The following is a 22,641-nucleotide window of genomic DNA, read 5'->3' on the forward strand; positions in this document are numbered from 1 at the left end:
ATAAAAGGTAAACTCATTATTTTGTGAAGAAGTAAGGGTTGGGGAGAGAGAAAAAGGGGGGAGGGGAAGTGTTTGAAAAGGGATGGAAGGGGCGAAGAAAAAGGTGAAGAAGGGAAGGGGTGAATTGGTGAGGTCGACACAATTGGGTTGAAGAGAGGGGGGATGGCAAGGGTTTCAAAAGGAAGGGCGAGTGTAGCAAGTATGGTAATTGAAGGATTAAGGACCCCAGTATTTGTTGAGTAGGTGCATTTTAAGGTATTTTTTTAAACTGGCATATGAAGGTTTGAGTCGTAGATCTTTGGGGAGGGCATTCCAGATGCTGGGAGCCTTTCCAGAGAAGGAGCGAGATTGTGCAGCTTTCTGTTTTGCAGAGGGGGGATGAGGAGGAGAGAGCTGGTACTTCTCATCGGTCGGGTACTGCCTGCTTTATTGAGTTTGTTTGAGAGGTAAAGCAGGGTCTTTTGATGAAGGGCTTTGTACATAATGCAGGCTATTTTATAGGAGGATCTGCCTTCAATAGAAAGCCATTTAAGGGTCTTAAGCGCAGGCGAGATGTGGCCAGAGTGCTTGCAGTCAGTTGTAAGCCTGGCCGCTAAGTTGAGAACAGATTTGAAGGGTGCAAGGTGAACTTTGGGAGATCCAGAGAGTAGGGTGTTTCCCTAGTCCATTTTCGTGAGGACTAATGACTGGACAACAGATTTGAAATCTTCCGCTGGAATTATAGGTTTGATTTTTTTTTTTTAGATGTTGATGCATGAAAAGTGCTTCTTTTGCTGAGTTTTTTTATATGGGAATTGAGTGTTAATTTACTGTCAGTGGTGATGCCGAGGGATTTTACTGATTCGGATAAGGAGAGTGAACTGTTTAGGGCACTAAGGCCAGTGATCCATGTTTGGATGGGGGAGTGGGTTGTTTTTTGGAGAGAAATGAATGATCTCACTTTTGTTTGGATTGAGTTTGAGATGGTTGGAGTAGAACCAGGTTTGTATATTACCAAGTTTATATCATGATGCATGCTGATGATGTAATATTTGACCTTACCCCAATTGGACTTCAAAGGGATCTTGAAGCCCTCACCAAATATACAAAAGAAAATTTCTTGATCCCCCAATACAACAAAAACGAAGATACTACCGTTTTGAGGGAGATAGCGCTACACAAAGTACAACTGGACATTGGGTGTTGAAATGCTGGAAGTGGTAAAAGAGTACACATACCTGGGCCGAATATTCACTCAAGCATTACAAAACTCTCCGCATCTTCAGCACATTAGTTGAAAAGCAGATGTCCACTTCGGAGCGCTCCAATGCTTATATTCCTCTTCAGGAGAAAGGCATTTCCTCCCATTATTACAGGTTTATAGTTCTGAGATCCCGCCAATTTTATCATATGCCTTGGAATATATCCCAATACAACACTGGCATCAAGTGCGAATTAAGGAAGGGAAAATTCTATGCAAAATGATTAAAGTCCATCAATCTGTCCCGGTACAAGCATTACGTCTAGAACTTTCTTTAGTTAGCTCCAACGCCCGAGCCAGCACTAACATCTTAAGATGGGATTATAATCTTTTACTCTCTGATCCAGGTACCCTAGGATCATTACTAAAATTTGAGACGTTCGAGCAGGATTCTACAAAGTATATTTTTAGCCAAAATGACTGCTTTTAAACTATCAAACTGTACAATTGCACTTCTGAAATCATGGACTCCTGCAGAACGAAAGCTTTTTTTAAAACATCTAACGCCGAGGCTTAGTTTTGACTTGGACATTCAACATTGTTCTAAACTCCATCTTTACGGACTTTATGCGGCGTCCATTGAATATAAACAATTGCAACATTATATCCATTTTATCCTAAGGCATGGAGTTCAGCGTTGTATTATACTTTTACGTCTTGAGATACTCCCTCTTAAAACGTTGAAATCCAAATGGAACTATAAAGAAAATGTTACCAGTAAATGTGATTTTTGTAAAGGAGGAATCTTAGATCTAAACCTTGTTCTATCTATATGTCCAAATCCGATAGTAGTTGAAGCCAGAAAGCGCTATCTAGCCCCTTGGCTGTGGCAGTAATTCCACTGCGGCGCTGGGGGTGAGGGGGGTCCGTGCGGCGCTGCCATGCTCGTGACGGAACCACTCCGTCACAGCCCCGCCCAATAGAAAGTCCGCGCAGGTGCGGAATTCCTGCAGCGTGGACGGGGCGGCCGTGCCGTGACAGAACCACTCCGCCACCAACACAGCGCGCGCCCGTGGGTCGTGATGGAGTGGTTCCATCACGAGCAAGGAAGAGGTTAAGATTAATTAAATTTAGAAACAATAGTTCATCAGTGGAAAGATTAAGCATGTTAGACAAATTCGTTTGGTGGAGATTTACATGCCACAATCTGTTTACATTTTTTAAATTGTTTTAAAAATTATATTGAAAAATGTATTTTATACTATATATTTTCTATGTTTTATCAGAAAATGTGGTGTTCTCAGTAGAGAACTAAACCAAATGAACTTGAACTAAATTACCAAGGGCGGTGTTAAGGTGTAGGACATCTGAGTGAGGTTTAATTTTATAGTACAGTTGAGTATCATCAGCATACAGGTGATAGTTAATACCGGCTTGTTTAAGTATGAGGGTAAGGGGTTCCATAAATAGGTTGAAGAGAGCAGGAGAGAGGATAGATCCTTGGGGGACACCGAGGGAGACAGGAGTGGGGCTAAAAAGGCAGCTTTGGATTTTGATTTGCTGGGTTCTGTGTTGGAAATAGGAGGTGAACCAGTTGAGGGCAGTTCCATTAAGGCCGAAACGAAGTTTAAGTGTATTGAGTAAGGTTGAATGGTTAACTGTATCAAATGCCGAAGAGAGATCAAGCAGAATGAGTAGGCAGGACTCGCCATTATCCAGGGTATTGTGGATGTCATCAACTATATTTACAAAGTAGGTCGAGCGGTCCAGAAGCACTGGCAGAAGGGTGTGGAGGAGCCACCAACATCACCGGTGTGCCAATATGCCATGATGTCGGCGGGGACGGTCAAGGCGGTGACGTGCTTATATTCTAGATTGATCAACGAAGGACTACCCCCGCTTGATACACTAAGGACTCGGTGGGAGGCCGACATTGGGAAAGATATACCGGAAACCACATGGGCACAACTAATGCGCTGTGCCTGGAAAGGAACGCGCCACGCCCGGTTTCAATTGGTTCATTTTTACGTACTCCACCGGGCCTACCTGACTCCGGCGAAAATTCAACAATATTTCGCCTCAGATACAGCGGCCTGCCCCAGATGCCGAACACCTGCAGGGGACCTTATACATATGCTGTGGTCCTGCCCAGCGCTGTCCTCATACTGGCTGCTGATAGGTGACACCCTTAATGGAGTCACTGGGAGATCCCTGACCTTTGACGCGGCGGTGGGGTTCCTACATTGGTTCCCTCATACCCCCAAAAACAAAATCTCCAGTAAGTTCATTGACCTGGAGCTCATTCTGGCAAAGAGAGAGATAACCAGGCACTGGAAGGCGCAAGCTGGTCCAACAGGCAGTAAATGGCACAATGAACTCCTGAAATGGGCTATGGGGAAGAGCACCCTGCGGTACCAACTGGCGAGGCGACAGCAGAATGAGAAGGCGCTAGAAGCTGCACAGGAATGGGAGACATTGGTGCAGGCCTTGCGCGATTACAGCTCTTCCAGCGATGCCGAGAGTGATGATGCGGCACAACTTGAATCCCATTAGACATACATCATACTGATCTTCTATACAGTAGGAAATGGTTTCCTCCCACAAGCTCTTATCACACACACACAACACACTGATGGCGGGGCTAGGCGGGGAGGGGGGAGGATAGAGGTAGGGGGAGCGTAGGATACTCTCACTTCGTTACATTACCACTTTGATTTATCATACTGCGTGTTTAGTCCCCGGTCCTCTGGGGGTAATTGGGTTGGGTGGGATATAGAGGGAGTTTTTTAGGATGATTTAGAAAAGCAGACGAAGATCGTTCATTTATTCAGATCAACTTCAGCAGACTTCCGGACCCTCATGTGTGGACTCATCGCAGGCGCCGCCCGACCTTCGGGTTGTGGGCTGAATGGCTGTGTACGAGAGGTGCTCCCCCACGGGGGGTCTGTTGCTTCTGTTTTCCTTTACAGATATGTTTCTGATCTATTATGTAATTTTGGCTAATTCCTGCAATAAAAATATATTTAAAAAAAAAAATATATATATATATTTACAAAGTAGGTTGCATACCCATCCACGCGGGATATGTCCCCCAGGCTCCGTTGATGCCTTCAATGCGAAGGTTTATCCTTTTAAAGTGAAAGCTGAAAACACTTGTATAGGTTCATAGTATTTTGTTTATTTCAGAATCTCGTTATACTCCACAAGATTTCTTTTAATGCATGTAATGGTTCATTCATATTTCAATATCCACTTTGCAATTTCCAATGCATTTCGGCATAAGATATGCCTACATCCGGGGATATTTCTAAAGAAAAAAGAAGTATCTATTTTAGCACTCTGGGTTGAGGAAACAGTAATGAAAGAACTTAAAAGGTACACAAAGTTAAAAACACCGGTTGTGATAGTGTTCCCCAAAAGATATTGATGAGATAGGTGGTACCTGTGTTCGACCAAAAAGCGCTAAACGCTTAGCAGAAGGTTGAAAACAAACAAGGCTTAGGTAGTGCTCTAATAAAAACGGGCAAAGTATCGGGTGTGATATACGTGGTAGGTCCGTGAACACAAATGTGTTCAAAGTGGATGACAACGTGCAATAGAATCTCGTGCTGTAAGATTTGGAATAAGTGCAAACATGCATAAACATCAAGGCAAAGATTGGCGATTAACAAACGGAGCTTACCGCAATTCTTGGCGTTGCGTCTAACCGTGAATGAACCGGAAGTTAAGCTGATTTACCCCGGATGTCTTAGGCGGCCATATATGCGGTCGCTCGAGCTCAAAACTAAGCGTTAGGCATAAAAATAAATGACGGTGTGTGATAGACAGAGACATACGATTGTGAGCAAATAAAAATGAAAAGAGTGTCTGTGGGATAACAACCAGTTAGTCAAAATATTAATATTAAATCAAGAGTAATACGGATAATGTTCTAACAATACACTATCGGAAAATATAAAGTAGCAATTTCATTTGTCGTGAATAACATTTCAATGAATCAAGGGTGGTGTTATAAAGTCAAAAAAGGAAAAATATCAAAACACATTGCATGTCATGAAATAAAAAAACGTAAAACACAGTGCCACATTACGGACAAAGGAAAGAAATGTTTATAGGTAACAGTTGTATTCCATACAGTCATTGAGACCATGTGGTTTCATACTTGATAATAATGAAATCCAATAGTTCTCTCTCTGTAATAGAGAATTGTGATTAACCTTTCCTTCCATTTTCGCAACGTTTTCAAGAACACAAAATCTTATCTGACTGACGTTATGACCGGCTTCAATAAAATGTTGAGCCACTGTTGATTTAGTTTGTTTGGTTCTAATGTTGGACTTGTGTTCATTGAGTCTAGTTTTAATTTTTCTTTCGGTCTGTCCTACGTAAATTTTGCCACAAGGGCATTTCAACATATATACCAGATTAGATGTATCACAGGTTGCTGTTGCTCTGATTTTGATTTTATGACCCTTCATAGGGTGGTTGATGGTCGTTCCTTTTATGACGCTGTTGCAATGGTTGCAATTCCAGCAAGGTGAAGTTCCTTTAAATTGTATGTTGGCTTGGTCATATTCAGAATGTTTTATTAATTCTCCAATGTTTTACGCTCTGGTATATGCAAAAATCGGTTCTGGATAGAAAATATGGTTGAAATCTTGTTCTGCTCTAAGGATTTGCCAATGTTTTTTTATTGTATTCTTGAAAGCTTTGCTCATGGTAGAAAACTTAGATACGATGGTTATGGCATTCTTGGTTTCTTTCTGTGTGGTAGATAACAGTTCTATTCGTGCCTTGCTTGCACAACGTTGCTGTGCTTGCTCGAGAATATGATTAGGGTAACCACGTCTTTGAAATCTTGTTATCATGTCGGCCTGCTGTAGATCCAAATTCACGTGGTCAGAAACTACCCGTTTGGCTCTGATACGAACAACGGATTAATCATTGATTAACACGAGTAGTGTGCCCTACCAATACCTTTTTGATCAACTATATTTAGCAATGCCATTTCAGTGCTGCAGCCTTTACGGAAGCCGGATCGTAGGGGGTCAGGTAGGTGGTAAGCAGGGCCGGACTGGGAACCAAAACCGGCCCTGGCAAAGTGCTCGGCCGGCCCCCCCTCCGAGGGGAGGGGGGGCCGGCCGCGCTCTTTGCCAGGGCCGGTTTTGGGCCGATTTTGTTACAGGGCCGTTTTTGCAGCTATGCTGCAAAAACGGCCCTGTAACAAAAACGGCCACCAGGGGCCCCAAACCGGCCCCCACCCGTGCGGCCCACCGGGGGATTGCCCGGTGCCGGCAACGGCCAGTCCGGGCCTGGTGGTAAGTGTCAATGTGTTCATCCAATTGAAGAAGGGCACATTTTCAAGGGCTTTTGAGAGAATGGGGAGGGTTGAGATGATTGACTGAAGATCTCTGCTGGTTGTGTAATCATTAATAGACCATCTCAACAACTATGTGACCAACTTAGTTTCTTACCGGCAAAATTGAATTGATTTCTGAAAATATTTCAGAAATCTTTCTTTCCATTATTACTATTTCTGAACGATCAACAACCTTTATTAAACCAGCATTTGCAATGCAATAGGTCTCGCATTAGGAAACTTTGAGCTATTGGTATTGTAAATGACAAATTGGTGGTGCTGAGTGGGTGCTGTGGTGTTGCTGTGGTGGTGCTGAGTGGTGCTGTGGTGGTACTGAGTGGTGCTGTGGTGGTACTGAGTGGTGCTGTGGTGGTGCTGAGTGATAATGTGGTGGTGCTGAGTGGTGCTTTGGTGGTGCTGAGTGGTGCTTTGGTGGTGCTGAGTGGTGCTTTGGTGGTGCTGAGTGGTGCTTTGGTGGTGCTGAGTGACGCTGTGGTGGTGCTGAGTGGAGCTGTGGTAGTGCTGAGTGATGCTGTGGTGGTGCTGAGTGGTGCTGAGTAATAATGTGGTGGTGCTGTGGTGGTGCTGTGGTGGTGCTGAGTGATGCTGTGGTGGTGCTGAGTGATGCTGTGGTGGTGCTGAGTAGTGCTGTGTTGGTGCTGAGTGATGCTGTGGTGGTGCCGAGTGGTTCTGTGGTGGTGCCGAGTGACGCTGTGGTGGTGCTGAGTGACGCTGTAGTGGTGCTGGGTGGTGCTGGGTGGTGCTGAGTGGTGCTGTGGAGCAGAAAAACGTTATTTGCTTTGACAAAATAAAGCAACTACATTCCTTTATAGACACATTCACCCCAGCCCTCGCTGTGTATATTGCATTTTTGATATAGAGAATATTACATTTGTAGCTTGTGGGAAATTAGCATGCAATTTACAGAAATCTATCTATTTTAGAGATGTTCCTTTCTGTCTACAAACATCTAATTAGAGAAACTTCCAGTGTTATTTTCCCTTGCAATTTTGAGCTCTGACTGGTTCCCTTTTCCTGACAACTTTTGAACATTCTCAGACCTTATCGATTCACAAGGCTGTGGGAAGGGAGAGGGGGAATAGGCGCTTAGAGAGGATTGAGTTAGTACATCTGCTCTGCCACAAAATCAAGTGCAAGCTGTTAAAAAGTGCATGAAACCATGTGGCAAAAATGTACGCTACACTGGAAGAATGCAAAAGTGGAATAACTGCGGTAATAAGGAGAAAATGTGTTACGGACATCTGCTGTTTGCGATGAAACAACACTACACAAAAGGCAGCACTGGGCACAATTTACTACACCCTGGAATATTCCGATATGAAAGGAAGCCTCTCGAAGATAGTGGTCGATGCTCGCAATAGCGATGGAGACTAAAGTGGTAATTCGCACTCATTTCACCTACATATGCTGTGTATTTGTAAGTCCTTGGCGGTAAGTGCGTTTTTTTTTTGTTTCCTTAGACGTGGTGACATCTTTGCATATATGCCAAAACATCAGAAAAGACAAATGGAAGATTTTAAAAAATACAAAGCGGGAGAATGGGGCCTGAAGTGGGCAATTTGTCATGCATGGGCTTAGCAAGTGTGCTGCTGCATGATCGGATTTTTGAAATGCAAATGCAAATTTCTTTTCTTACCTTCTAGAACCACGGAGAAAGCGCAATGGCATGCAGAGAGAGCGTGATGCAAGTGTAAGCTGCAGCTGTTGTGAGCATTGCCAGGATCCATCACGAGGGATGCAGTCATTGGTAGCACGGGAGCCGTCTCCGGGAGCTAACCTCTGCTGCAAAGCTGTGTGCCATGGGTGTATGGTGGGAGGGTGACTGGAACAAACACAACCCGTTTGAAAAGAAGCTAAAGTATTGTCACAGGCTACTAAAATATCCTAAAAGTCACCTAAGCTCTATAATCTATCTGGAAAAGGATTTAAAAGAAGCCTATGAGACGTACAACATAAACAATAATAAAAAACTCAACACACATGTGGAATATTTAGTTGCAGGCAGCACATCGTCCTGTACTCTGGCGGACTCTGGCAGGTTCAGACAGGCGTAGAGGAGGGTGCGTGATGTCCGTATGTTGTCTCTTGCATGGAAAGAGGTGCCTATGTAAAGAAATCAGTGGGAGTCGCAGGGGTCAAGGAAGGCTCACTTTAGCAGAGTGCGGTAAAAATGTAACAAGTTGATAAAAGAGACTGGTTGGGGGGAGGGGGAGCGAGCGAAGGGAGGGAAAGCATATGGGGAGTAGATGAAGACAATGTTGGTGTACGAGGATGGGTTTGTGCACGCGCATGCATGCGCGTTGGCTTCAGCGAGACCTAACAAGCTCTTGGCATTGCTGTGGGGGGGGCGGGGGCGCATTGGCGGGGGAGCAGCAGCCTTTGATGTGCGAGCGAGTGGGAGGGAACATCATATGGGGTGTGATTGAGAAGTGAGGCCAAGCGCGCGCTGGGGAAGGGTCGCGGTTGAGTACCTCACATGCATTGGGGACAATCCTCGCTGGTTTCAAGAGTTGTTTGGCCTACTATACTCTCGCAGAAACAACGCATGCGCGTTGCTTCTACGAGACCTAAAAACATCTATTACTTAGCTAGAATTTGAACCCATCTCCTTAGACTTCTGTACCACACAGTTCAATGTAAGAAATAGTTAATATGGCGCTGTTAAAGTACCCACAAATTGGCATTATTAATATTACAAAAACGCAGAGTTAAGAAATATCAATCTTTGTACTTCAAAACAATGTATACTATCTTATCAACATTGTTATGGAATAAGAAAAAAACACGTATCTCTTTAATCAAACTCAAACGCTCTAAATCACAGGGTGGAGTCGATTTCCCAGATTTTCAACTTCCCCATAATGCTTTTCTTCTTAAATAATTGTCTAAGTCCTTAATTGACTCTCCTTCGAATCCCTCCCCATTGTGGAAAGATCTGGAACTCTCTTTTCTCTCTCCCTTTTGCCTTGATGAATCCCTCTCTTTCACTCATTAGACATGTTTGCTAGCTTCACCTAAACACCACTCACAAACGATTTCAATCTTTTATGTTGTTACATCTCTCACCTAAAGACCAGTTTCTTAATTCATCTATTTTGCACAATAACTTTCTTAAAATTAAAAATAAGCCCATTTTTTGGAAGACTTGGAGGAACAGAGGTCTACTTTGGATCCATCAGTTATACTCAAACGATTCCTTTCTTACTTTTTCTGACGCTCAATCACTTTATAAACTACCAAATTCATTTTCTACCAAATTTAGGTTGTTGATCCAATGTAAAGCTGATTCCTTACTTCTGATATCCTCTACACCATACTCCCCATGCCCTAACCATGGCATCCTTCCCATTTTAACAGCCTAGTGCTTCATCTATTCCTTAGTACACCCATTGCACACAGAACTAAGACTCACATAGAACTCGAGTGGGAATCTGAATTTCAATCTTCTTGGCCTATTACCCTTTGGAACAAATTAGGGCTGAAAATCCGCAAGACCTCCAGATCAGCCAGCACCACACCAGCACCACACAAACACATTTCTTTATATGCAATCGACTTGTGTTTACACCAATGTCCTTACATAAATTTAATCCTTCTCTTTCTTCAGCTTGCTGGTCTTGTAACGCTCCTCATGCAGACCTATTTCATATGCTTTTTTCTTGTCCTTTCACACATAAGTTTTGGTTGAGAGCATGGTCTCAAATTAACATCATCTGTCATTCTCATTTCCCCTTCTCTCCTGAAGTTATATTTCTAGGTACACTATCTGATCACTGGCAGTCCCTCCCTCATAACATGGACATTGTGGATTTATTAATTGCAATAGCTTTCCAACAGATAACCAAAAATTGGAAAAATTCCATACAACTCTCCTTTCAATCTTGGTGGTACAGTGTATGTTATAACCCCCGACTGGACTGTGCCTATATTTTTTCTATGCCTCTACTCCTGAAAAGAGAATGCATATGGTCTCCTGTTACTATTTTCTTGGACACTTCGGCACAAAACACTACCCAACACCACCCACCATCGGAGGAAGTCCCCAAACCACCATGATGCGTTTATAATGATATATTGTTTACTTTTCCATATAATTCTATAAAAAAAATTCCTCTTCATTTTTGGATTATCAAGTTTTCGTTTTACAGCAATATTATTCATAGTGTTACTTGTTTTCCCTTTTCCCTCCTTCCTTTCTTTCATAAGTCATTATAAGAATATTGTTCTATATGCAACCTCTTCTGTTTCTTGCTTTTTGTTTCCATATTGCGCATGATTTACTCATTCAATGTGTATTTTCCTTCTGAATTTGTATATGACTTGTTTGTACTTCGTGGCATTTTTTCCTAAATAAAATCTTTCTTTAAACTAAAAAAAAAGTATCAATCTCTTGCATCGAGAAGTTGAGGTACTCGGAGACCATAAACAGATGTTCATCGTCTTGTACTGAAGAAAGTAAATTTGGGTCCTGCTGGCCTCTCTAGCTTCACACTGATATCTAATTTCTCTTTGCCTGCTAAACTCTTGGAGAGGACTTTTGTGACTCCTCAATAACCTTAAACCATATGCTGTGTGTAGTGGTTTGCTTGATTGCAATCAAAATAGATTCCGACAATAAAAATGTGCATGTTTATCATCAATGATGAATGCACGGAACAGCATCATCACCTTATTGTCCGAATTAAGCAACATGTAGTATTGATTTGCCATCGATCAAGCCATAGAGTTGGACGCACAGTATTAAAGTGGAGTCCCTTTATTCTATCAAACCATCCCGGATCTGTTAATCTTCCACTGTGGAGATCTTTATTTGCTCCATTACAATGCAGGCTTTCACAGAGTCCATGTTGTGCTTGTTGCATAACTTTATTAAAACTTAAAGGCTGAACATTTAGGATGAACATGTACACTTACACAGATGATAATGCACTCCATCCTTTCTCCTAGGCCTTTGCTGATTTTAAACATGTTTTGTTTACTGGACGTAAATTGCTGGATGCATGTAAACAAATTCAGACTCAATGCCTCCGAAATGGTCGTCACGGTAGTGGGACCTCAACGAACAATATGTGGTCCGATATACCATGGCCCCTTGCGTTGTGCCCAACATATTTGTTTTCAGACAATTCTAATTTGGGCCTCAATCTGTCTGAGTTGCCCAAGTTGTCTTCCTTTATATTCCTGTGAGAAATCCTTTGCCACCACATTAGGCTTTCGAAGATTCTTCCAAAAGAAGCTTATGGTTTATAGGACAACTAGGACCTTGTCAATAGTGAGACCCCCCCCCCCCTCACATTTGCATACTAAAGATTCAGTATAGTCAAGGGTAGGCGGATTTGGTATTGTTGCTCGGCTCTATGGAATACCCATCCCCTGTTAGATCCCGCCTGTCTACAATGAGACTCGTTTTAGGAAGCGCTTGAAAACATACTGTTGCAGTAATGGTTATTGATTCAAGGGGTCTCTTATGTGTAAGAGCATTCCTCATAACTAAAGTACTACTTCTTTGACATGTTATGTGTTTTAGATGCATATGATATACTACTGGGTTACACATTGTTTGAGTAGTGTGTTTAGGGTTGTTGTTTTTCTAGATAAATGTGTTTTGGAGAAAAATAGACTGTTATGTAAAAGATACATGTAAAGAGACTGCTTTGACTGACATTAGGGATTTTAAGCATGCAAGTAGAGAGAAACTCATGTTAGAGTGAAGAATAATTGAGGTAACAGTTTGACGTTTATGACATTTTGGGTGAGTTAACTGGCAGATAGCTGGGCAGCATAGGGAGCACCAGTGTCTCCCATACATGGCTGCCTGCCAAATTCAAAAATATCTGCTGTGTTGGAATACTTTCTCTCTGAAGTCGCATCTGCCTCCATGACTGGAGCCAGCTTGGCAGGAAAATGAATCTATGGTAACTCTGCAGTTAAATGTTTTCTCTAAAGACCGACCTCCAAAGGGATGGGTCAATGTTTGGAGAAAATAAAACCCAGTAACCAAAAAACACACTCTCTCTCTCACTCTCTCACACTGTCTCTCTCACTCTCTCTCACACACTCTCTCTCTCACACACTCTCTCACTCACTCACTCACTCACACACACACTCACTCTCACACACACTCCCTCTCACTCACACTCTCTCACTCACACACACTCTCTCACTCACACACTCTCTCACTCACACACACTCTCACTCACACACTCTCTCTCACTCACACACTCTCTCTCACTCACACACTCTCTCTCTCTCACACACTCACACACACTCTCCCACTCACTCACACACTCTCCCACTCACTCACACACTCTCCCACTCTCTCCCACTCACTCACACACACTCTCCCACTCACTCACACACACTCTCCCACTCACTCACACACACTCTCCCACTCACTCACACACACTCTCCCACTCACTCACACTCTCCCACTCACTCACACACACACTCTCCCACTCACTCACACACTCCCACTCACTCACACACTCTCCCACTCACTCACACACACACACACACTCTCCCACTCACTCACACACTCTCCCACTCACTCACACACTCTCCCACTCACTCACACACTCTCCCACTCACTCACACACTCTCCCACTCACTCACACACACACACTCTCCCACTCACTCACACACTCTCCCACTCACTCACACACTCTCCCACTCACTCACACACACACACTCTCCCACTCACTCACACTCTCCCACTCACTCACACACACACTCTCCCACTCACTCACACACACACTCTCCCACTCACTCACACACACACTCTCCCACTCACTCACACACACACACTGTCCCACTCACTCACACACACACACTGTCCCACTCACTCACACACACACACTGTCCCACTCACTCACACACACACACTGTCCCACTCACTCACACACACACACTGTCCCACTGACTCACACACACACACTGTCCCACTCACTTACTCACACACTCTCCCACTCACTCACACACTCTCCCACTCACTCACACACACACTCCCACTCACTCACACACACTCTCCCACTCACTCACACACACTCTCCCACTCACTCACACTCTCCCACTCACTCACACACACACTCTCCCACTCACTCACACACTCTCCCACTCACTCACACACTCTCCCACTCACTCACACACACACACTCTCCCACTCACTCACACTCTCCCACTCACTCACACACACACTCTCCCACTCACACACACACTCTCCCACTCACTCACACACTCTCCCACTCACTCACACACTCTCCCACTCACTCACACACACACACTCTCCCACTCACTCACACACTCTCCCACTCACTCACACACTCTCCCACTCACTCACACACACACACACTCCCACTCACTCACACACACACTCCCACTCACTCACACACACTCTCCCACTCACTCACACACACTCTCCCACTCACTCACACTCTCCCACTCACTCACACACACACTCTCCCACTCACTCACACACTCTCCCACTCACTCACACACTCTCCCACTCACTCACACACACACACTCTCCCACTCACTCACACTCTCCCACTCACTCACACACACACTCTCCCACTCACACACACACTCTCCCACTCACTCACACACTCTCCCACTCACTCACACACTCTCCCACTCACTCACACACACACACTCTCCCACTCACTCACACACTCTCCCACTCACTCACACACTCTCCCACTCACTCACACACACACACTCTCCCACTCACTCACACTCTCCCACTCACTCACACACACACTCTCTCACTCACTCACACACTCTCCCACTCACTCACACACTCTCCCACTCACTCACACACACACACTGTCCCACTCACTCACACGCACACACTGTCCCACTCACTCACACGCACACACTGTCCCACTCACTCACACACACACACTGTCCCACTCACTCACACACACACACTGTCCCACTCACTCACACACACACACTGTCCCACTCACTCACACACACACTCTCCCACTCATTCACACACACTCTTTCACCATTCACACACACTCTCCCACTCATTCACACACACTCTCTCTCTCTGGGACTGCCATGGTTAGCGGTAGTCTCATTGGCGGGGCACTCTAAAGATAACGGCCCTTCACCGGCCATACCACCAACAGCAAGTGTGCACAGCAGCATTGCTGGCAGTAGAGCCCATAGTGCGGGTAACCTCCTGAATGAGGCAGAGAAACCAAAAAAAGGGCAGATAGGACATTAACTTAAAAACAAGCACTGGCGTTGCCAATAGGTCTCGCAGTAGGAAAGTTGGAGCTATTACAATTGCAAATAACAATGCCTTTTATTTTTGTTTTCATTTTAAAAACATAAAGGGCTTTGTCATTCACAAAACCAATAGCTCCAACTTTCCTACTGCAAGACCTATTGTGCATTGCACAGTGTGGGTGAAAGTGGCACTGCGTGGGTGTGAGTGGCTTTGAGTGAGTGGCGTTGCGTGGGTGAGTGGCGTTGCGTGGGTGAGTGGCGTTGCGTGGGTGAGTGGCGTTGCATGGGTGAGTGGCGTTGCGTGAGTGGCGTTGTGTGTGTGAGTTGCGTTGCGTGTGTGAGTGGCATTGCATGGGTGAGTGTGGCGTTGCGTGTGTGAGAGTGGGCTTGCGTGGGTGTGAGTGGCGTTGTGTGTCTGAAAATGGTGCTGTGTGGGTAAAAGTGGCACTGCGTGGGTGTGAGTGGATTTGCGTGAGTGGCGTTGCGTGTGTGAGTGGCGTTGCATGTGTGAGTGGTGTTGCGTGTGTGAGTGGCGTTGCGTGTGTGAGTGGCGTTGCGTGTGTGAGTGGCGTTGCGTGTGTGAGTGGCGTTGCGTGTGTGAGTGGCGTTGCGTGGGTGAGTTGCGTTGCATGTGTGAGTTGCGTTGCGTGGATGAGTGGCGTTGCATGTGTGAGTGGCATTGCATGTGTGAGTGGCATTGCATGTGTGAGTGGCGTTGCATGTGTGAGTGGCGTTGCATGTGTGAGTGGCGTTGCATGTGTGAGTGGCATTGCATGTGTGAGTGGGGCTGCGTGGGTGAGTTCCGTTGCATGTGTGAGTTGCGTTGCGTGGATGAGTGGTGTTGCGTGGATGAGTGGTGTTGCGTGGATGAGTGGTGTTGCGTGGATGAGTGGCGTTGCGTGGATGAGTGGCGTTGCGTGGGTGAGTGGCGTTGCTTGGGTGAGTGGCGTTGCTTGGGTGAGTGGCGTTGCTTGGGTGAGTGGCGTTGCTTGGGTGAGTGGCGTTGCTTGGGTGAGTGGCGTTGCTTGGGTGAGTGGCGTTGCTTGGGTGAGTGTGGCATTGCGTGGGTGAGTGTGGCATTGCGTGGGTGATAGTGGGCTTGCGTGTGTGTGAGTGGTGTTGCGTGTCTGAAAGTGGTGCTGCGTGGGTGTGAGTGGCTTTGCGTGAGTGAGTGAGTGGCGTTGCGTGGGTGAGTGGCGTTGCATGTGTGAGTGGTGTTGCGTGTGTGAGTGGCGTTGCGTGGGTGAGTGGCGTTGCGTGGATGAGTGGCGTTGCGTGGATGAGTGGGGTTGCGTGGATGAGTGGGGTTGCGTGGATGAGTGGGGTTGCGTGGATGAGTGGGGTTGCGTGGATGAGTGGGGTTGCGTGGGTGAGTGGTGTTGCGTGTGTGAGTGGTGTTGCGTGTGTGAGTGGTGTTGCGTGTGTGAGTGGTGTTGCGTGTGTGAGTGGTGTTGCGTGTGTGAGTGGTGTTGCGTGTGTGAGTGGCGTTGCGTGGGTGAGTGGTGTTGCGTGGGTGATAGTGGGCTTGCGTGGGTGTGAGTGGCGTTGCGTGTCTGAAAGTGGTGCTGTGTGGGTGAAAGTGGCACAGAGCCTTTGATGTGGGCTGGCGCAGGAGAAGAGCACAACCGAAAGACAAAATCAAAATCGAACTAAAACATATAAACTTGTTTTGGAGGTGAACTACAAACCTAAAACAAAACACAAAGAAACCAATTTAGCATTGAGAAAGGAAACGGCGTAATAACAAAATAGATCAGAAAAAACGTATCAACAAAACACATGACATGTTTTTAACAAACACAGCAGGCTCGAGGACTGGATACGTGTAAATCCGGGTTTCCTTCTGATGGCAGAGACTGGGATGGGCTTTTTTGATGAAAAGATAATTGTTTATTAATCTGAGAGACGTGCCCAAGTGTAATGACGCGCGCCGTTTCTGTGGGGAGTTCCTCCTCTCTGGAGTCAGAAGAGGCATTGGTAAATATTAGAGCCACGCGAGGGGGCCTCGCCGCTGTTCAGCTGCACAGCAAAGCCACGAGCGGGGGCGGGCCGAGCGAGACAGACTGGCGCGTTCCATGGAATGTGGTGTAGGGCAGCCAATGAGATGCCTTGGGACAGTAGCCTGTAACTACTGTTATTGTGTTGGGCTGTTCCTGGCGGAACCGCAGCTGCATGACTTGAGCTTACCTGCAGAGCCATGGACCTCAGTTAAGGGTAGCCAGGGACAGCAGCTGCAGCTATGCTTGGCTTGGGCACTGCCTGGTTGCAGACTTTCGAGGCTGCTGAAAGTATTTTGTGCTCAATTCAGCACATCCGCTGCCTGGTATAGGGTGGGGGGAGGAGTGGGCAGGTAGGGGGTGGGTCTGAAAAATCACGGCGGGCCCCCAGGGTTCCCTTGCTGTGGAGGTGACTCCTCAACTCCTAAGCCATGATATTGCATGCCTGGGAGAAAGTGTGCAATGGCATGATAAGAAAAATCTAAATGCTCGGTAAAGCCACTCTGTTTATGCAAGTAGAAAAACAAGCATTGAATAAAAAAAATTTAAAACACGCGTTGGCAAAGCAGGCAAGTCTTCCGTGCTGAAAGTGAAACCAGCCCTCGGCATTGCTGTGGTGGGGGAGGGGGGGGGGCGGGGGAGAGGCAAGCAGGGAACAAGTTAAACAAGTTTTAAAAGGAGACAAAACTGAAAGCCTTTGAAGTACACAGGCATGCTGTGACGGAGGTGTGAGAGGTCTGGCAGGGAACAGATGGCCTGGCTGTGAAGCAGGGGGCGGGGCAGCGCTGGGGAAGCCTGAGGGAGAGTGATTGATGACTTTGATGTGGGGAGGGAGGAGAGCCTTTTGCGAGCCTGCAGGAGAAATGCTGCCGATGCGCGTGCATGTTTAATCACATGATTCACGTGAACTGGATGACAACCGCGGGGCTGAAAGCCCTTGGTTTGACGAGGATTTTCGCCACTTGAATTCTCGCTCCGCTCGATGCGCTTGCGCGCATTGATAGGTCGCGAGACCTAAAAAATCTATTTTTCCCATCCTCATCTAAATGATCCTAATAATCCTCTTGATTTCAGTTGTACTGAGTTAAATAGGCCTGTTGTGCTTCCATATGTGATCAATGCTGAATTCTTCAGTGGCAGCCATTGCCAGTTTCTGCAATGTCAAAAGATTTGGTAAATGCTGATATATTTTTTTCGTTTCATTGTGTTATCCAATGTTGCTACTAAGTCACGTGTTTGTGGTAGTGGTTGTGTTCTTGAGGTCTAATCTGCTACACAGTTCAAATGATTTGCAGCCTTAACCCCTTCCATGCTGATGACGAACCCCAGCCATCATACACTACGGTGCTCGTGTGCTGATGACGGCTGGGGTTCGTCACGGCCCGCCCCAGTTCGTGTTGTTTACAGCACACCAGGGGAATCGCGGCCGCATGGAAGGGGTTAATAACTGAGACAGTGTATTGACATTCTACTTTGTTTTGCCAAAGGAATTGTTTGGATATTAACATTAGCCTTTTTATTGTCTTTTAAACAGAAACATACAGCTTTTGCAACTTTTTCTAACGACAGTGTAGCAGCTAAGGTATGTACACAATCAACAGTTTTGTTGCTATGATTTGTTCGCTGTGCTTTGTTTAGGTGTTTCATCTGAGTTAGCAACCTTCACAGAATTCTAATGCTATTATGGTAATAGTGTCCACGTGAGTTATCGTTAACTGGCGTGTTTTCACTCTGCAATTAATATATGCATACTTCTGTATGTTTCTTCTAATAAGGTTGCACATATTCAGATAAGCCACATTCCCACTTCAAAAAGTAGTCAAATGTAAAATGCTGTCACCTGTCTCACTGAATGGTAGTCCAAGCAACACCAGGAACATTTAGCCATTACTGAGCCTCATAGGTGAGGTGAAGCTTCAGTATTGCATCATGTGTGACATAGGTTTTACCTATTAGTATTTGTAACATCTCTAAAGTTTGAGTGGTTTCATGGGTCTGTTAGTTGCACCACTCTGGGCTGAAAGTGCAACTGTGTGTCTTGGAACTTTAAGGGCAAATGTTCTTTGGTGGCAGTTGATCCAGGCAGGCGATGGCTGCTCTTTTATATTAAACCTCCTGCCTTACAACTTACTCCTGATGTCCTGGAGCTTAATTCAGTCTCTTTACACAGAAGGTCCTTATGCAGTGTAGGGAAGTGGCCACTGGATTCTCTCTACCCAACAGCACATATACATACTGCTATGCTGGAGGAGCGGAGCTGTGCTTACCCCTCTTTCTTCCACACTGTAGAGCCCTAAAAGATTAACTAAAGAATGATTTTATTTGTCATTTTGACCTATAAATATGCTGAGTTGTATACTGTTGTCACAGTCCATTAGGAAATATTCAAGTAGCATGAAGATGCCACACATTACTTTGGAGCCTAATTAGTAAAGTGTGAGAACGGGGGAACCCAATATACCCTCAGAAGCTTGGGCAATTCAGTTGCAAGTGAAGGTGCCTATAAGGGATTTTGTTTTTAAGAAAATTCGGTAGTTATTTATCAAGGAGTTTCTTTACGGGTGAGTCTAATTAGAACACAAACACAATTATCAATTGACAAAACCAATAAATGAATAGGAAAAGCAAAAACACAGGAATATCTGTTGTTGAATATGAAAAAATATTTATATGTATGAATCAAGTTAAAAAGGCATACAAATAAACAATTAATTCAGTAATAAATCATGAAAGAGGTAAAGACCAATTAATCCTACAATTCATGAATAAAACATCTATTCAGTGGAATCACAAATGACATATCTCCTAATGAAAATAATGGTCACTTGAACACATTAAGTGTTGATGGTGGGGTCGACGTTTCAGTCTTATGTGGCGTCAGTCCGTCAGACCAGCTTCAGGAGAGTAGATATTGCATTTGAAGAAAACCCCTTTTCTGACTGACTCAAAGCGATGAAATCCTTTTCGTGGAGGAGAGCTTCACACCGCTTATGTCTACAGATCAGGTCAATCCAGCTCTGTTGCGGCACCTTCAGCGGGAAGTCAAACACCCTCCAGTCACAATATTTTAACAGTGACTATCGGTCAAAATGTTGTACGGCTGCTGGCGTCAGTCCGAAAATAAACGTAGAAAGTAGTCTGCTCTATGTCCTAGAAAGACTAATGATCAATATCCCAAGTAACCTTCCTTGTTTCCCTTTTTGATGAATCCTCACACATAATGGTACCTTGCTCTGCCTTTGGAAACAGAATGTCTTTAGAAACATAGGAGACTATGATTCGCTTCTGACATTTCTTCGCACTATGTTCTGTGGTAGGAAGTTGAAAATTCACTTATTGTCGTATAAAATTAATTCGAAAGAGCATCTGGGCCTGCTGCTTTTCCACTACGAGGTCTATTAATTTGTGAAATTATTTCTTCCTGTGTAATATCTTTCAGGAGGTCTTGTACTGTGCTCGACAAACGTGAAACTATTTCTCGGCTAACCAATCTCTCCGATCTGTTCACCTGAAACCACTTACTTATGAATATATACCCTTGAGATATTTGAGGGAACTATCTACAGGTCTATCCATGTTTTCTGACTTATTTCTTCATCCAAAATCATACTCTATTTATTACGCCCTCTGTCTGCTCTTGCCTCTCCTCTCACCATACTCTATCTGGGTTAGCCTACTGGCATGCAATTTTGCTGTTATCCTATTCTCAATCTGGATAATGGCCTCACGTTTCAGGTACGGCATCCTCTTGACTGCCTCCATTCCTTCTTCTGAGGTGCGGACCATCAGCTCTCTTTCCAGCACCCAGATCGATTCCTCAAACCTCCTATCGTTCTCTTGCAACTTCCTGGTTTTGATAAACCCCTGCTTGCAAGCAAAGAATCCCTCGGGCTGCTGCCTAATGAGTTCCATATTATCATCAAAGGTGCCTGTTGGACTTGGCCCTTTTTGCAGGGTCATCCCAGAACTTTTTGCCTTCCTCCTGTATTTTGTCTGACCTGTTTTTGTTGTTTTTATGACTCTGGGCACTTTACCACTGCTGAACAGTGCTAAAGTGCATATGCTCTCCCTGTTGTAAATTAATGTGTGGACTAGTGACTCCATGATTGGCACAGTGCATTCTTCAACTCTAGGGCGAGCTCTGTGTGAGATCATCAGCTTGCTCAGTTCGAATAATGTTATGCATCCCATTGTTCCACATGATTCTGAGCATGGCAGAGAACCTCAACTGGGCCTTGACACCTAACTTCAGCAACTCCCCCATCCTCTGTCTCCGCTCCCACTGCCTCTGTTCGGTAGCCTTACAAATGCCCGATCTGATGGAGTATATAAAAACCTTCCCTCTGCCAAATCCCTTTTGTCTCAAAGCCCGATTCAGAATTAGCTCCTTTCTGCTGTATGACAAAAAATTGATAAGTATCTTCCTGGGTCGTCTTCAGCCCTTCAAAAGCTTAAAGGGATATTTATGAGTTCTTTGTATTTCTTTCACAAGGTTGACACCTGGCTTACCCCTCAGAAGCCCCTCCCTTAGGAGATTAATCACAAAATCGTTCAGGTCTCTTCCCTCTGCTTCCTCTAGAGCATTAAGAATCTTAAAAGTATTTCCCAAAGACTGATTTTCTAGTTTTTCCAACTCATCTTGTAGGTTCTGCAACTTATGTGCTTTCCATTCAGTGGAATTTCTCTTTAATTTTTTATCTATCCTCTCCACATTTGTCTCACCAACATAGTCCTCTCACAGACCTCCTCCAGCTTTGCCTCCAAGGCGAGGGGTGTTTTGTTTCCTAGATTGCAAGCCACCTCTGCATCTCCTGAAGAAGATCCAAAAGAATCTTCTCATCTGTTTTTGAGAGCACTGGGATATCCACCCGGGCAGAAAAAAATATTTTCACCTGCATTGGTGATGATTCTGCCTGGTGTAGAGGGCATTCCATGTTGTGGCTCTTGCTGGTTAGACCACTTAAGGGCCGGTATCTATTCTCCTGTGGAACCCCAAGCGACATTTCAGTCGCGCACCTTGGAGCTGCGACCCTCTCCCTGTATGACGTCCAAGAGGGAAGATCACTCTCCCCCCGCACCTCTTGAGACGATTGAGCATGTTCCACCCCTGGCCCAGATTGATCAGTGGAGGAGTTGTTACAGGATGCAGCAGTTTTATCTAAAAGTGGCCGCTCTCAAACTCTATCTTCCCTACCCCTTGTTCCCCCCCCCTCCCCTCCCACCCCACCTACTTCTGCCCATGATTTAAATAAAAGAATGGACTGAGGGAGTAACTTTAGGTTTTAATGGAGCATAGTCTGAAGTACTTGATTTGTGTTATTTTCCTGCCTATAGTTCTCATGGACCCTTTTAGCTCTCTCGCTGCCGCTGTACTCTGGAACTGCATGGTTTAGATGGCCTACGGCTGCGTTCCTGGATCAATCCCACGTGCCCCAAAGGACCACAACCCCCCCCCCCCAGACTACCTTTATGTGTCCCGCTTATGTATTATCTATCAATTGGTGCCCTTGCAGACCACTGCGAGTGCTGTGTGTACATATGTCATGTCTCACAAGTGTAGCCTCCACAGTTTCCATACATATATATTTTCATCTTTCGTTTGTGACCAAAGTCCTTAGTATGAATGTCTTCCTCAGACTTGGATCCGAGGTTGGTCATTGGGCAGCTTGGTCGTCATGGCTCTTCCAAACTTTAGAGTTGCAGGGCTTTCCCCTGTCGTGAGTGGGGGTTGAACGTTGAGCTCAAAAAGTAGTGTTCAAACAACTTTAAGGTCGAGCTTCTCAAATGAACAGCTTTCTTTAGAATACTCATGATCCGTTCTGCCAGGCCATTGTCCTGCGGCCAAAGAG

The 22,641-nt window shown here is 45.2% G+C and overlaps 1 protein-coding gene across 2 annotated transcripts in view; it reads left to right on the forward strand.

Moving 5' to 3' along the window:
• Positions 1-22,641, forward strand: part of RNPC3 (RNA binding region (RNP1, RRM) containing 3) — a 190,875-nt gene that overhangs the window by 12,452 nt on the left and 155,782 nt on the right. For both annotated transcript variants that reach the window (XM_086953886.1, XM_086953885.1), the window contains exon 2: positions 18,327-18,374. In XM_086953886.1, coding sequence (XP_086810012.1) covers positions 18,327-18,374 — 48 coding nt within the window. The remainder of the gene's footprint in view (positions 1-18,326; positions 18,375-22,641) is intronic.

The sequence above is a fragment of the Lissotriton vulgaris genome, chromosome 1_1, assembly GCF_964263255.1.
Source record: "Lissotriton vulgaris chromosome 1_1, aLisVul1.2, whole genome shotgun sequence".
NCBI classification, from domain to species: Eukaryota; Metazoa; Chordata; class Amphibia; order Caudata; family Salamandridae; genus Lissotriton; species Lissotriton vulgaris.